At 44.0% G+C, this 17,683-nt stretch overlaps 1 protein-coding gene across 2 annotated transcripts in view; it reads left to right on the forward strand.

Moving 5' to 3' along the window:
* Nucleotides 1-17,683, forward strand: part of PIP5K1B (phosphatidylinositol-4-phosphate 5-kinase type 1 beta) — a 403,907-nt gene that overhangs the window by 229,390 nt on the left and 156,834 nt on the right. For both annotated transcript variants that reach the window (XM_056106896.1, XM_056106897.1), the window contains exon 5: nt 10,043-10,160. In XM_056106896.1, the coding sequence (XP_055962871.1) occupies nt 10,043-10,160 (118 nt within the window). The remainder of the gene's footprint in view (nt 1-10,042; nt 10,161-17,683) is intronic.

Below are 17,683 nucleotides of genomic sequence, written 5' to 3' on the forward strand. Positions count from 1 at the left end.
GAGCCCTGGTCGGGGTGGGGAGGAAAGCTCAACCCGCTCCCCTCCAAGGGACCCCGGCGAGGAACAGCCAGGTGCAGGGACAGAAGACTGCAAAAATTAAAAAAAAAATCTTTTTTAATGGTGTAGACTCCTGTGCACAAGGCAGCTCATGCTTCCCAGTGCAGAAAACCTCAGAAGGAGTTGGTAAGAGCAAAGGGTGTGTCTGTCTATTTCTATTTTGTTGTTGTGATCACTGTTGGTGTTTCTGTTATGGGACCACACCCGGTGATGCTCAGGGGCCTCACAGGCACTGGGGATTAGACCCAGGGCTTCACACATGCCAGGCCTGCGTGCTACCCCTGGAGCCATACCCCTTGCTTGTTTTCTTTCTCCCTCCTCCCTTTTTCCCTCCCTCTCTCTCTCTCTTTCTTTCTCTCCTTCCTGCCTGCCTTCCTGCCTTCCTCCCTACCTGCCTTTCTGTTTTGGCTTCGTTTATGGAGGTTCCCCACAAAGTTCAGAATTTATTCCTGGTTCTGTGTTCAGGGATCACTCCTGGTAGTTCTCAGGGAACTACTTGCTGTCTCAGAAATTGAACTTGGCTTAACCATATGCAGGCCAAGTGCCTTGTCCTTGTACTGTCTCTCCAGCCCCTGTTTTGTTTTCCTTTTCCTTCTCATTTGGCAAGAGAGAACCCAATAATTATTTGGCTGATTAGATAAGGAGACACATGTAGAAATGGAGAGAACTCTACTTATTGACAGACAATTCTTCGAGGCTGCTATTCTCCTCCAGACCCTGCTGGCCATCTTGAAGACTGGGTTCAGCATTAGTTTGTGACTGGACTGGACTCACATTTGTCTAACTGAATTGCTACGTATGATGCCTGGTTCTCAGTATCATCGGACAAACATCTCAGTCTGATGTATTTCCAAATACGTATAATCCCAGTCTGATGTGTAATCTCAGTCAAATGTATGTTTGGACAAGACACCTTTGTTTATTCTGCATTCTGCCAAAGAAGTCATGCTTGCCATGGGTGGTTCATTTTATGGGCCCACTTGGCAGCCTGGGGAGAACCAGAGGGCGTCATTTCTGGGTGTGTCTGGGAAGGTGTTTCTAGAATAAATTATTATTTGGATTAGAGGACTGTGTCAGGAAGACCCCATGGGTTCAGGCGGCCCTTAGGACATTATCATCCCATCAGTGGCGCCTTTCAGTAGAATAGAAATGATGGCAGATGAGCAAATTCACTCTCTGCTTGAATCGGGACACTCACCTTCTGTTCCCATACAACAGCTCTCTAGTTCTCAGACCATCTTCAGACATGGACATGAGGTACACTGTTCTCACATTGGTTGGTCCTCAGACATCAGGACTTGGACTGCAATGACACCCAGCTTTCCTGTGCCTCCGGCTTCCAGAGGCAGATTGTAGAATTTTTCATTCTCCATCACCGTGTGAGCTAATTCCTCATCATGAATCATCACACCGGAGTCACTGACCAATTTGCTCTGTCAAAAATCACTAGACCTGGGGCTGGAGAGACAGCACAGTGGGTAGGGTGTTTACCTTGCACACGGCCGACCAGGGTTCGATTCCCAGCATCCCATATGGTCCCCCAAGCACCGCCAGGAGTAATTCCTGAGTGCAGAGCCAGGAGGAACCCCTGTGCATCACCAGGTGTGACCCAAAAAGCAAAAAGGAAAAAAAATCACTAGACCTTCTACTGAGGGTTAAGACTGAACTTGAGGGTGTTTACCATCTATAAAATACCTGTAAATCCCCAAAACTCTGGCTTTTGGTTACAAGCCTGGACTCCTTGCATCCTGGGAGTACTAAATTCATTTCACCCTATTCCTTAGCTCCTTATTGCAGAGTGCCACCTCAAACCAGTGTTGATTCTCAGGCTCTAAAAAAATGCCTTATGCAGGGTTTCAATGTACATAATGCATATATTGATAAGGGTACCAGGTGGTTAACCCATTCAGATACCCTGTTCCTGCGATGTGAGGACCTCCCAGGGAACCAAATGGGATATTTGGACAGGAGGTACCCTGAAACATTATAAATATTTTTCTAAAAAGGACAGTTTTCAAAAAAGAAATCTGTAACTGATTTCTAAAAAGGACAGTTACCCACATTGGAGAGAAATTGATACTGGTCGTGGGATTGGTGCTAGAACATTGTATGTCTAAAACTCCATTATGAAATCACAATCACAAATCACAAATCATCCTGTTATTCGTCGATTGCCTTGAGCAGGCCCCAGTAACGTCTCCTTCATCCTAGCCCTGAGATTATATTCAAGTCTCTTTAGGAGAATGAGACCCATCATTGTTACTGGTATTTGGAATATTGGGTATGCCACGGGGAGTTTGCCAGACTCTGCCGTGTGGGCAGGTTACATTCGGTAGCCTACCAGTTTCTCCAAAGTAGGAATGAGATAATAAAATGTCGGGTGGCCACAAATGTGGCCACGTGGTTCCAGAAGCTGGTTTTTATAGTCTCTGAGTCTTGGCCGCTGATGGGATTACACGGTGCCAGGGGGCCAGTTGGTGGGTGTGACCCCCGCTTACTGGAATTCGGAGGATATGGGTGGAGGATGGTCGGCCCCAGTCCGAGTAGGCTTGGAGATCTCGGCCCCGGAACCTGCGTGGCTTTGTCCCTCTGTCACTACCTTCATGTGTGTGGAGAGTGGTCTCAGCATTGTGGTGGCTGGTCCTGGAGGTCTTCGGCTGCCGGAGCCCTGATAGTCTCCATTATGAATAACTAGGTAAATCATGGGGCTTTAATCAAAAAATTTTAAAGGGGAAGAAAAAAAACGGACAAGTAACCAGGAATGTCTGACTTAAGTTAGGTATACCTGCCTGCAGGTGACTTTTTCACTGCTCTGGCATGGAGAATCTCCCAATCTTGTTTGTTTTTCCTCCCTAGTGCAAACCATTAGTTCTCTTTCCAGGATCTTGATTTCTTTGTCTGCCAAATGTGAACTTCAAAGTGGCTTCTAATATTTTGTCAGCCTTCAGCACTGTATTATTCTAATCATATATTGTCTTTAAGAAATAAACATTTTATAAGTACAATGAACAGTGCTTGACCTTAAACATTTAACTATAGTGTCAGATATCAAAATGGCAGAGCAGGACTCTAGCCAAACTAAATCATTGGTGTGAAATCATTGGTGTGAAGTCAGGGAGAAGTGGAAAGGATAGAAAAGCACTATTCTGGAGTCAAATTACTTTTTCTTCTATAGCTTTTTAGGAATAGTGCTCTACGTTTGCTTAGGTTTGGGGTTTTTTTTTTTTTTTTGGCTTTCATGTGACAAAATAAAATTGGAAATCTAGTTGGCCTTAAATTTTTTTTTTATTTAATTTTCCTGGTCTCACAGGATCCCAACATTTAGAACCACTGCTTGAAACCTTGCAGCTTAAAATGTTTAGGGCAGTGATTTTCACGCCAAGACAGGAAGTGGTGTGTTATGAGGGTATATTTTTTTTTACACACCATGGAGATGCTTTGAGGAACATAGTTTCAATACTGAAATGAGAAGAGGTGAATTCCGCTAAATGTAGAGGCTGTTGGGGCAGCAGGTGCCCACGGGGGCCTTTGATGGGACTGCCAGAGTAGACAGACGTTGGTTTCAGTCTTGCTTTTGATTTGCTTTTGTTTCTTTTTTTAGGGCCACACCACAATGCTCAGGGGCTACTTTGTTCAGTACTCTATTTTTGCCCCAGTGGTGCTTTGGGGGGACCTGGCAGTACCAACCAAGAACAGGGCCTGGGGTTCCAGTATGCACGTGTGCACTCCAGTCCTTCAGGGCTGACTGCAGGGTGTGTATGTGTGTGTGTGTGTGTGTGTGTGTGGTGTGTGTGTGTGTGTGTGTGTGTGTGTGTGTGTGTGTGTGTGCTTTGACTAAGCATTTTATACATCTGTGCTGGATGCCTGTGGATCACCATTCTCACTCCTCCCAGTGAGGTCTGATTTATGGACTCCAGACCCCGGGGTGGGTGGGCTTGCTGCTGTGCCCGGGGTCTGCTGCTCGGTTTTTATTCTCCCTGCACTGAAACTCCTGACCAACTTCCAGGGAACAATGGTTCTGTTTGTTGGCATTTGTCTCGCTAGATCCTCATTCATTCGTGTCATGCTAGTTCTAACTGGTGCAGAGATGAACCCTTGCACTGTGATGCCAGCCATGCAGAGCTCTTGTCTTGACGGGTGAATAAGGGCCTGGCTTTCAACCCTAAAAAAATCTTTTACAATTGACGTCATGCTGTGGATAGTACTGCATAGAGGGGCTTATCCTCAAGTGATGTTTTATTAAGGAAATATTATTTAAAAAATACTGTTCCATAAGGGCCAAGAGGATTCCTCCACGGCTTGGAAGCCAGCCTCACATGCTGGGGGGAAAAGCAGCTGAGATAGAGAAGGGACCACCAAGCAAAGGATGCTTGAAGGCCTCGCTCAGGGTGGGAGATGTGTGCTGAAAGTAGACTATAGACTGAACATGATGGCCATGTATTACCTGAATTGCAAACCATAACACCCAAAAGGAGAGAGAGAGAGAGAGAGAGAGAGAGAGAGAGAGAGAGACAGAGTCAGAGACAGAGACAGAGACAGAGACAGAGACAGAGTAAAAGGGAATGTGTCTGCCACAGAGGCAGGGGAGGATGGGATGGGGGTGGCAGGAGGGATACTGGGAACATTGGTGGTGGAGAATGGGCACAGGTGGAGGGATGACTTTGTATGACTGAAATGTAATCCCAAAAGTGCATAAGTCTATAATAATCTATCTCACGATGTTTCATTAGAATTTTTTTTTAAAAAAGGGAAAAAGAAAAAAATTATGCGAACAATAAAAAAAAGTTCCCTTTGACTTGGCGCTTTCCCCCACCCCCATATTACAGAATTTAAAAAATGACGTTTACAGCCTTACAATAAAAGGCTATTTTTAATGTTCTCAAGCAGTGATGTTTTAATTAATATGTTTACAAAAAAGCAGAAAGGAATCTGTGGTCAGCGACCCCTGTTTGCAGTGCCATCTGCTACAGAGCCTGAGAAGGTGTGTTGGCACTGTGGGCTATTAAGAGGCAGCATCGGAACTCTGGATATCAGTAGCAGAATCTCTCAAGCCAACCATTAAAGGATGTTAATGCTTTTTTTATTTTTTGCTTTTTGGGTCACACTTGGTGATGTACAGGGGTCACTCCTGGCTCTGCACTCAGGAATCGCCCCTGGCGGTGCTCGGGGGACCATATGGGATTCTGGGAATCGAACCAGGGTCGGCCACGTGCAAGGCAAACGCCCTACCCGCTGTGCTATCGCTCCAGCCCCAGGATGTTAATGCTTTAAGCATACAGTGTTGCCACCTCACCCACCACTGAAGAGCCAGTACCACCACTCTACCACTGTCCGTGGGCCAATCCTGGCCGCCCCTTGCTCTGCTTGTTAACCTCAGTTCTGTTGTCTGAGCCTAAGTAAGTAAGTAAAGGCCCTCCCGTTGATCATCGATTTGCTCAAGCGGGCCCAGTAACGTCTCCATTGGAGACTTTGTTGTTACTGTGTCTGGCATATCGAATACGTCACGGGGAGCTTTCCAGGCTCTGCCGTGCGGGCGAGATACTCTCGGTAGCTTGCCGGGCTCTCCGAGAGGGGCGGAGGAATCGAACTCGGGTGGACCATGTTGGCTGCGTGCAAGGCAAACGCCCTACCGCTGTGCTATCGCTCCAGCCCTGTCTGAGCCTAAAGGTTTCTTTTCATTGAACATTGTTATTTGCCTACTTTTGTTTCTCTGTCTACCACCTGAAGGAGAGCATCTAACTTACTTCACTTAACATAACTCCTTCTAGGGGCTAGAGCAACAGCACAGTGGGTAGGGTGTTTGCCTTGCACGCGACCGACCTGAGTTCGATTCCCAGCATCCCATATGGACCCCTGAGCACCGCCAGGAGTAATTTCTGTACAGAGCCAGGAGTAACCCCTGTGCATTGCCAGGTGTGACCCCCCCCAAAAAAAAAAAACCATAGCTCCTTCTAGATCATCCAGGTTGAAGCAAAAGGCATGATTCAATCTTTCCTCATAGCTGAGTAGTATTCCATATACGTGACACATTTTCTCCATCCACTCTTCTGGACATTGTTTTTGTGCTTTAATTTTTAGCCAATATCCAATTCCTGTGTCACTGACAAGAAGACTCTTTGTCCCTCAAGGATTTTTAGGCAGCTGCGTGCCAAAAGAAGGTCACCCTCTGCATACAGAAGGTGGCATTCTGTACACAATCTTCTACTTTGTGCTCCTTTCTCTCTACTTTTCCTAGAGCCATCACCGTGTCAATAGACGATGAGCCTTTTCAATCTGATCATAACTGCATCACGTGGCTGCACCGTTTGGCTGTACCATGATTTTTTGAGCAGTTCTCCCTAAGAGCCAGATTGGTTCCCATTTCTATCCTTCTAAACAACATTTTAATAATAGCGTGTGCACAGGTCATTTTGTACCCATGCCGGTTTAGAGAATAAATCATAGAACTGCATTTGCCAGATGAAACCATCATGCACATTTGTCATTTTTACAGCAGGAGGGAAAAGGCCTCCCAGAGGAAAAGTTACCAACTTACTCTCCCCAAGTAACGCTTCACGGTATCATTTGCCTTGGAGCTAGATTTTGAATTTTTGGCAGTGTGATAGGAAAAATGATCTTTCAATGACATTTAATTTGTGCTAATTTTTTTATGAATGAGAATGAAATCCTTTTTATGTATTTAGGTCATTCATATTTCTCTGAAGCGCCTAATCATATCCTTGGCTATTTTTTTTAATTATCATTTTCTTAAGGGCTGGAAAGATAACACAGTAGGGAAGGTGCTTGCCTTGTATATGGCCAACCTGGGTTTGATCCCTGGCATGGTAAATGGTCCTCTGAGCCCCACCAAGGAGATCCCTAAGTTCTCTTAGGTACAGCTGGGTGTGGCCCCAAAAGAAACCCCCCAAAAAATTAAAAAATAAAATAACTCAGGTTTTCTTCTGTTTCTTTTTTTAGCTTTTCTATTGGGACATGCTCACTTTGTTATGCGAGTTGCAAGTGTTTTCCCATTTTGTCACTTTTTAAAACTCAGCCCAGGGGCTGGAGCGATAGCACAGCGGGTAGGGCATTTGCCTTGCACGCAGCCAACATGGCCGACACAGGTTCGATTCCCAGCATCCCATATGGTCCCCCGAGCACCGCCAGGAGTGATTCCTGAGTACATGAGCCAGGAGTAACCCCTGAGCATCGCCGGGTGTGACCCAAAAAAAAGAAAAACTAAATAAATAAAACTCAGCCCAACTTATGCTTTATCATAAGGATTCTGCAGCTCTGGGCTACTTTCATCATCATCATCATCTAGCCTCAATCTCCACACGTATTGACGGCTGCCCACTGCTGTGCCCTGGCTTGGTTCATTATACCAGGTATTGGCTTTATAACACTTTTATACTATAGTTGTACATTAAAAAAAATTAGAGATGGACCAGAAGAGAAAAAGAAGATAATGATATCTTTGGGAACAAAAATCAGCTTTCAGCATACCAAAAAAAAATACATTTTTTTAATCTGTAAAAATTATATATAAGATAGGGATCAAAATGATAGTACAGCTTGTAGGGCATTTATTTGCCTTGTACATGACTGACCCAGGTTCGATCCCAGCCTCCCATGTGGTTCCCTGAGCACAAGCAGGAGTAATTCCTCAGTGCAGAGCCGAGTAACCCCTAAACATCACTGGGTGTGACCCCAAAACAAATACATATGTATGTATAAATAAATGAATATGTGTGCGTATGTAATAAATAGTTCAATTTCTGGATTTTGAGTGTGACAGCCCTCTCTGTTGATGAGAGAGTTTAAAAGTTATTTAGACTGCACTACGGAACCATCCTGACCCGCCACCTTCAAATTAATAGGATCGTTGATCTCGGTCTTGACGCCTTCCTTGGGTTTTTCATTGGCCATGGCGAATGCCAGAAATGTCCTCAGCAACTGTACATAAAGTAACTGGTGTATGTGCACAAGCATTGCATTTTTTTTTTTTAGCTAAATGGCCAATGGTATGTTTTGATTGACATCAGATGGAGGAGATGGGATGGGGAAAAAATATTGGTTCTGTGAAAATTCCCCCTTTCTCCATTAGTGCCATGCTCTTTCAGCTCTTATCTTTATATTCCAGTAAGTTATTTTGCTCTCAATGTATAACAAAAAAAGAACAACATCAAAATTCTTGTATGCCTTGTTTGATCGGAGAATTTTAATGTTTTCCATTTATCGTTGTAAAACCAAGGACAATTTTGTAACTTTTTTTGTACGTAGATGTTACACGTAGGGTAATCTGTCTTTAAGCAGGGATAAATTACTTAAAAGAAATGAATCCTAGATAGTTTTCCCTTCAAGTCAAGCGTCTTGTTGTTTAGATAAACTTTTTGTTTAAAAAGAAAAAAGTTATTTAGGGGCCAGAATTTTAGTACAGCAGGCAGGGCATGTGCCATGCATGCAGCTGCTGGGTTTGATCCCCAGTACCGAATATGGTCCCCAAGCCTGTCACAGAGCAGAGAGCCAGGGTAAATCCTGAGCATAGCCAGGTATGACCCAAATACCCCAAAAAAGGAAAAATAGGTTATTTTACTTATTCCTAGTTTTGAAAGTTTATCCAATGTGAAGACTTGTCAAGACTCTGAACGAATGGTTTGAGGCTCTTCGTGTTCCTAGTGAGTAGATGCTATTGGGCTACACTAGCACATGATAGGGACGAATGGAGACGTTACTGGCACCTGCTCGAGCAAATCAATGTGCAACAGGATGACAAGTGATCCAAGTGATCCAATGGGGGAAAAAACATGGTCAAAAGTCCATTTTGAAATTGCTTTATGCACTGAGATCTAGATATTTTTTAAAAGTTTTTTGTTATAGTTTAGTAACTGTCACTGTCACTGTCCTCCCGTTGTTCATCCATTTGCTCGAGCGGGCCCAGTAACGTCGCCATCGTGAAACTTTGTTGTTACTGTGTTTGGCATATCGAATACGTCACGGGGAGCTTGCCAGGCTTTGCCATGCGGGCGAGATGCTCTCGGTAGCTTGCCGGGCTCTCCGAGAGGGGCAGAGGAATCGAACCCGGCTCAGCTGGGCCAGTCGCTTGCAAGGCAAATGCCCTACCCACTGTGCTATCGCTCCAGCCCATAGTTTAGTAACATAGGTACTAAATGTTATATGGTTGATGTGCTAACTTAACCTCAGCCGCCACTACTGAAGTGCCCAGTACCCTCCACCTGTATCCTAAGACTGAGAGTCTTTCATCTGTGGTTTCAGCAGAGAAGAGTGACTCCTGGAGGGATTTTCCTGAAAGGGAACATCAGAGGTTGACAACGTTCATCTTGAAGACACATTGGAATGGTCAGAGAACCACTGCTTGAAGTGGGCCTTGCTGAGTTAACTTCTGTTTTACCAGACAGCACTGGTCTTTTTTTTTTAATCTCATCATGAGATATGGTTACAAAGCTTTCATGTTTGACTTTCAGCCATACAATGATAAAACACCCATTCCTCCACCAGTGCACATGTTCCACCACCAGTGTCCCCAGTTCCCCCATCCCACCCCTTCCCCTGCCTCTATGGCAGACAATTTCCACCATACTCTCTCTCTCTACTACTTTTGGGCATTATGGTTTGCAATATAGATACTGAGAGACTATCACTTTTGGTCCATTATCTACTTTCAGCAAACATCTCCCATCCCAAACGATCCCTCCAACCATCATTGACTTAATGATCCCTTCTCTATTCCAGCTGCCTTCTCCCCCAGCTCATGAGGCAGGCTACCAACCATGGAGCAATATTCCTGGCCCTGTCTCTACTGTCCTTGGGTATCAGTCTCATATTATGTTATTTTATATGCCACAAATGAAGCACTGGTCTTTAAGACACTCAAAGAATGCTGTTTCTACAGAGACAATTGGCTCAGGATGAGTACAGCTAGAATTGGAAGTCAAAATTCTTGCTAATGCGTGTTCTCTTTCTTTCTCTCATATTTTAACTGCAGTGAAGGGAGCAATTTGACCCCAGCCCATCACTACCCAGACTTCAGATTCAAGACATATGCTCCACTAGCGTTTCGATATTTCAGAGAACTTTTTGGGATCAAGCCTGATGATTACTTGGTAAGAACCTATAATTTTCCTCCCCTCTTCAGAAATGTGTGATGTAAACATTTGTCACATAGCAACAGTGACAAGTGGCTGTGTCTCTTCTAAAGCACTGGAGCCTCATAAATGTTCCAAGTTTTATAATGATTATAAATTTAGCTCTAGGAAATGTGATTTGACTCTACAGCTTTTAAAAGAGAACTAGAAAATCTGTGATGGTAATTGATATTTAAAGAACTGTGGTATTGGTTGCTACTTCAGATAATTATTCTAACAGATATATTATAATTAGTTCTAAATACTCCTGTGAATTTTGCTGATTAGATTCTATTTGAAAGCCTTCCTATTTTAATTGCCTTGTTTATACCATTCATCTCAGACCTGCCTAGGCCCACAACTATTTTCACCTTGACCTACAATTTGAATGCCATTTTTTCAAGGAAACTGCATAGTTTTATTCTCAACGTCCCTTTATGCAGGTCTTAAATATATATTTTATTTGATACCAGGCCAGACTTTCTCCTTTGCTTTGTCTTTTCCCCTGATCTTCCTTCTGGCACACGACAGATCCACACACAACAGCCCTTTGTGTAGTCATCTGATGTGACCTCAGACTTTCAACGTATTCCTCCTCCTGACTTGGAACTTCCTTTGTGCTTCAAGAGAAAAGCAATTTCTTTCATAATGTGGTCGCTGCTAACACCCTGGGGCTCTTCAAATTTGGTTTTTGAGAAAATATAGGAAAGATGCCATCAAATATTTATTGTTCACTCCATTCTGAATGATCTTAATGAGACTTGAGTCAGACTCTGGAATAATGCTTTGCAAAGACATAAAAGGAAATTTGTGATTTATGACAAAAAGCATTTAAACTCTTTTATAATGTGGGTGAGATGTTAATAATTAAATTTCATTATTTTGCTTCTGTTTGGCTGTGTAATCCTCTTGATTCTATTCTTTGATAATGAGAATTCATGAGTGATCCTTGTCTTCCATTGGTTCGTAAGATAATCCCACAACCTGACTTCTGGCCCACGAGGTAATAGTGGTTGTTTTGGCTCATTGATGGATCTTTGGGGCCAGAGAGAGTTCAGGATGCTGAGTTTGTATATAGGAGGTCTAGGTTCAATCCCTGGTATCACATGATTCCCCAAAGCATTGCCAGAAACGACCTCTGAACTGGGAGTAGCCCCTGATCACTGCTAAATGTGATCTCCAAACAAGAACTTGATCACTTGATCACTTGACATCCTGTTACTCATTGATTTGCTTGAGTGGGCGCAAGTAACGTCTCCATTCATCCCTGTCACGTGCTAGTGTAGCCCAGTGGTGTTTGCTCGCTCCAAGAACACAAAGAGCCTCAAACCGATTGTTCAGGGTCTTGACAAAGAAGTTTGACCATCTGGTAGGTGGGCAGCCATGCAATCTTTTGACGTCTGTGGAATCCATTCGGTAATGGCTCTCATCCAGCAGTCGTCTCCAAATCACATTACGTGTCCAGCCCATCTGATCTTGGCAAACAAGACAGTGTCCCTGATATTCGATCATCGATGGAGGTCAGAACTTCGTATTCCTTCTCTCACTTGAGTGAAGCGTGATACTCCAAGCAGAGCTCTTTCGATTCCTCTTTGGGAGACCCAAATAGCGTTCTCATCCTGTTTGCGTAGGGCCCAGATCTCTGAGGCATATGTTAATGCAGGAAGAACAATGGAGTCGAAAAGATGTGCCCAGAGTCGGAGATTCTTCGTCCTCTTAAAAACTTCTTTGATGCTCTTGAAGGTGTTCCACGCCACTCTCTTCCTCCTGCACAGTTCTGGTGCCAAGTCGTTCCTCATGTTGAGGTCTCGAACCTAGGTACATATAACTGTTGCATTCGGAGATGTTCATTCCATTGGGAGAGAATGGAACGTCAGAAACAAGTCTGTTTCTCATAAACATTGTCTTCGTGAGATTCATTTGCAGTCTGACCTTTCTACACTCATGGTCGAAGTCCAAAAGTAAAATAAAAAATTATCTTAGAGCCATGAGAACTGAGTGGGAAATCTCTAGCTACCTGCTCCCCTTACACATGGGGATCCATGTTGCTCTCTGCCTCATCATTCCGTGTAATGGTGCAGCCAGCTGCCTCTCCAGTCCTGCCTATCATCCCTGAACCTACCAACCTCATCTATGCAAACATGCATGCATTGAAAGGGTGTGTGTGTTTGTGTATGTGTGTGTTTGTGTGTGTGTGTGTGTGTGTGTGTGTGTTTGGTTTCTGGTCATGCTGCTATTACTGAGCGTTCCCACCATTCAGGAAATATACTTGGAGGACCCAGTAAGGGGTTACTCCTGGCTCTGCACTCAGGAATTATTCCTGGCGGTGCTCGGGGGACCAGATGGGATGCTGGGAATCGAACCCGGGTCGGCCGCGTGCAAGGCAAACGCCTTACCCGCTGTGCTATTGCTCCAGCCCCAAGAGTACTCTATTTTCCGTCCCTCATCTTCTGCCACACATCAGAAATGAATAGGATTCTCCTGAATTTCCTTGAACTTCTGCCAGCGAAGGAGATGCCGCGGACTTGTTTTTCAGAACACAGAAGCAATCAGTATGATGACTAAGTGTTCTTCACCCAAATAGGGTTCTCATTAGCCCTCCTTTGGCCCTTGGCCTGCAGACTGGGAAGCTGGTTCATTTATGCATTCGGTCTCATTCATTTCTTTGGTAAAGGCCCTTTAGTTTTCTAATGAGGCTCTAAGCTGCTAAAGCTATTCATAATGAGGTTGGAGTGTTTATATTTAAAGCACAGGAGACTAAACTGATGGCTTCTCAGAGCGAAGATCTTCTTGTCCCTGGTAAAGGTCAATGACTATCATTAGGTACTTTGAATCCTTACTGTAGCTAATATACATCCTAATAATTTGTTGCAGAGAGGCAAAAAAAAATTATGTCATGAATCTCAGAAAATTTAGAATTCCATTAGATGATGATTTTTTTAATATAAGAAAATAGCCATCTTCCTCTTCAATAAATTGAAAGACAAATGAGAGGCCAAAGCGATAGTACAGTGGGTAGAGCACTTTCCTTACACACCGCCAACCTAGCTTCAATTCCTGGCATCCCTTGTGGTCCCCCAAGCACCGCCAGAATTAATGTCTGAGTGCAGAGCCGGAAGTAACCCCTGAACATTACTGAGTGTGGCCCCAAAACACAACAACAAAAAGATAAATCAAATATGAAATATATCAAGCCAGAGATAGTACAGTGGGTAAGGCACTTGTTTTTCCCTTGCTACATCACGTATGGTCCTTCAAGCACCACCAGGAATGTTCCTGAGTGCAGAGCCAGGAGTAAGCCCTGAAAACCTCCCCCTAACAAAGCACACTTGGGAAGATGAAATGGGGAAATTCGAAATTATCTGTCTTTTTGAAAACCTTAGGAAGAAGAAACGTAGGTGATATGATTCACAAAGATCATCCTCGTATTGTGAAGTGAAAATAACCTAACAGAGATGGAAATGGTTAATATTTTGTAGCCATTGGTGACTATTGATAGACTTGGGACTGGATAGCGTGATGGCTGTGTTTCTATTTAGTTTTGGACTATTGCCACTTGATTTTAGGCTGCGTTATTCTGTGTGCATTCTTACCATGAAAATCCACTGTGTGCGTGCAGATTACAAGTTTCGTGTTGAAACCTGCCTAATTGGTTTTGTGAGATAACATAGCAAATGGTACTTCTGGAATGATCCTTCCTTATTGGTTCCAAAATCTACATCTCCTGGAGGGGAAAAACCCAGGTGCCAGGGAGCATTTTTACCCCATCTCTGCCAACAGAGCTTTGGTTTCTTTCTTTCTTTCTTTCTTTCTGCATCAGAAGCCCAGGTATTCCAAAACCCAGAGCAATTTATAGGATGTCTTTTCAGGCTCACTGACACCAATAAGAGGGCAAGCAGGGTGAATGTTTAATACCGTCAAGGGGAAGTAATGACAGGGCAAATTGTCTCCACCACACTGTGCCAGTTTATATTGTTAATTTGCCTTGGCAAAGCCCAGCTGGATTGTCCTTTGCTTTTTTTCCAGTGGGTATAGTCGGGAGGCCCTGCAGGAAATCAAAGCCGGAGAATGAATACACTGGAACAGCTTGCACAGATGAAAGTGCCTGGAAGGTACATTAAACCCAGGCGTGCGCATGGGGGCTTGTTGATCACAGCCCATTAAAATGTTCCCATCTCTCCTCTCTGTTTGCTCTTAAAAAGCAACATTTCTGAGAAGGTTGCTTAGCAAGAACATGGGAACCAAACTGAAAGGTAAAATAGCACAGAATCATGATGATAATCATAATATTCCTGTTCCATATTAAGATGCCAATTTATTAAGATGAATGCTGTGTTTAATAGTAACCCCCCTCCCCCGTGGGTATTAAACTTGGTTAAACCTATTTGTTTTCCCATTCATATTAATTCAGAAATGTCATAATAAAGAAATATTTGGCAATTAAATAACCAATGAAATCGGCTCCATGTTATGTCACTGCTTATAGAAGAATTTGAGACTTTAATTGGAAGCAGATGTTCAGGTCTGAATCTGGTTTCTCTAGACAGCTCTTCCTGAATCACCCTCTAATTTCTCTATTTGGAGGCTCTAATTTCTGCATTCTTCGTTGTTTCTGTACCTTCACAACATTTATCCCATCCATAAGAAGATTTGTGTAAGAAGGTTCACCCCATCAGTGATTCAGTTTCGGGAAAAAGTTCCCAGGTCTGCCTGTGTTTCTTATAAAAGCTGAGTCTCATACCTTCATTTCCCGGAATTCCTAATTATATAAATGATCCACTTGTTTCTTGCTTCATCACGAATATCTCAGGGGCTGGAGCGATAGTACAGCAGGTAGGGCTTTTGCCTTGCACACGGCTGACCCGGGTTCAATTCCCAGCGTCCCATATGGCCCCTGAGCCCCGTAAGAGTAATTCCTGATTGCAGAGCCAGGAGTAACCCCTGAGCATTGCCGGGTGTGATCCAAAAAAAAAGAAAAAGAAAAAGAATATCTCAGTAAGTACCAGGCGGATTACTCCATGGCTTTGAGGACAACCGCACACGCTAGGGGAAAAGGCAGCTCAGATGGAGAAGGGAGCACCAAATAAAGGGTGTTTGGAGGATCCTCCCAGGATGGGAGAGCATGCTGAACATAGACTATGGACCGAACATGATTGCCACTCAATGCCTCTTTTGCAAACCACAGCACTCAAAAGGAGAGAGAGAACAAAAGGGAATGCCCTGCCACAGAGGCAGGGTGGGATGGGGGGATAGGGGGTGGGAGGGATACTGGGATCCATGGTGGTGGGAAATGGGTACTGGTGGAGGGATGGGTATTCGATCATTGTATAACTGAAACCCAAGCACAAAAATTGTAAGTCTACAACTATACCTCATGGTGTTTCACTAATAAAAATTTAAGGGAAAAAAAAAAAGAATATCTCAGTTGGAGGTTTGGGAAGGAAAGAAGGGACAGAGGGGTAGTACAGTAGGAAAGGCCCTTGCATTGTGCATGACCTGGGTTTGAGCTCCAGGCCTGCGTACCATCTGTGTGGTCCAAAAACAAAAGCAAAAAAAGGAAGGAGTATCGCAGGATACCCTTTTGTCATCAAACTCAGGCAAAAACTTTCAGTATGTCCCCTACACACAAACAGCCTCCCCCCCCACTCTGCCTCACTGCCTGTGGGGATGTGTATTGTATCAGAACATAAAAAATTTTTTTTGTATTTATCTTTTTTGAATTATTTTTTATTAGTGAGACATCATGAGGTACAGTTGTAGACTTACAAATTTTGTGCTTGGGTTTCAATTATACAATGATCGAGTACCCATCCCTCCACCAGTGCCCATTTCCCACCACCACGAATCCCAGTATCCCTCCCACCCCCCAACCTCCCCATCCCACCCTGCCTCTGTGGCAGGGCATTCCCTTTTGTTCTCTCTCTCCTTTTGGGTGCTGTGGTCTGCAAAAGAGGCATTGAGTGGCAGTCATAGAACATAAAAATTTTTAAATTAGCATCCTCAGTACTAAAGCTGCTTTTCATTGTCAGAGTTTCAAAAGTATCCACTTTTTAAATATTTTGTTTCTCTCAGGTAGATGCTCTTTTTTTTTAATGAATTAGGTGAGGTACAGTTATAGACTTACAAATTTTCCTGCTTATGTTTCAGTCATACAATGATCAAGTAACTATCCCTCCACCAGTGTCCATTCTCCACCACCAATGATCCCAAGTATCCCTCCCACCACCCCCACCCCACCCCACCCTACCTCTGTGGCAGGGCATTCCCTCTTTTGCTTTCTTTCTCGTTTTGGGTGTTGTAGTTTGCAATAGAGGTATTGAGTGACTATCATGTTCGGTCTATAGTCTACTTTCAGCACACATCTCCCATCCCAAGCGGGCCTACCAACCACCCTTTACTTGGTGTTCTCTTCTCTGTCTGAGCTGCCTTTCACCCAGCAAGTGAGGCCAGCTTCCAAGCCATGAAGCAAACCTCCTGGTACTCATCTCTTCAGGTAGATACTCTTATTTTTGAAGGGTGGGGGACAATTTGGGTCATACCGTACAGTGATGATCGGGGCTTATTCGTGGCTCTGTACTCAGGGCTCACTACTGGCTGTGCTGAGGTGGGGACTAGGAACATTATGTGGTGTTGAGGATTGAACCAGTGTTAGCTTCTTGAAAAATAAGTGCTTCCACTCCAGTCCTCTCTCCTCCAGCCCAAGGTACTTTCCTTGAATTTAGACAGGAGGTTCCTAAGATTACAAGAGATTTACTCCAGGTAACATCATGATCTACCAGCAGCGCCATGAATTTCAGAGTTCAGTTGATTGTCATGGAAAAGAGACTGGTCTTCCTTCCGTGTGAACATCACCCACGGGGCTAGAGTAATCAATGGCCTGTGCTCCCTCTCCCCTTCTTTTGCATCCTCTCTCTAGTCTGGTGACAACTTCTATTTTCATGCTTTAGCTTCAACTTATATGCCTAGGCTGTACTATTTTAAGGAGCAGGACTGGTAGCAGGAGGTGGAAGGGGCCAGTGACTTCCAGAAACCACCAACCACATGCTTCTTCTGGGGGGAAGGATTTGGTTTCCTTATCCATAGTGCTGCCTAGACAAAACCATTTTTTTTTTAATTAGTGAAACACCATGAGATACAAGTTTTTGTGGTTGGGTTTCAGTTATACAATGATCAAACATCCATCCCACCACCAGTGCCCATTCTCCACCCCCACCAATCCCAGTATCCCTCCCACCCTCCCATCCCCCATCCCACCCTGCCTCTGTGGCAGGGCACTCCCTTTTGTTCTCTCCTTTTGGGTGCTATGGGACAAAACCATTTTTAAATTGTGACATCTATTAGCTGCTTCTGGATAATTTTCTCCCCATTTCTCTCTCTCTCTTCTCCTTCCTGCCTTTCCTCCCCTCCTCTGATATTTTCCTGTGATGGAGAACTACATATTCTCAAGCCAGGATAAAAACACTTGGGAATTGTTCAGCCCTGGCATTTGCAAGTGCTCTGAT

Source organism: Sorex fumeus, unplaced genomic scaffold (genome assembly GCF_029834395.1).
Source record: "Sorex fumeus unplaced genomic scaffold, SorFum_2.1 ptg000149l, whole genome shotgun sequence".
NCBI lineage: Eukaryota > Metazoa > Chordata > Mammalia > Eulipotyphla > Soricidae > Sorex > Sorex fumeus.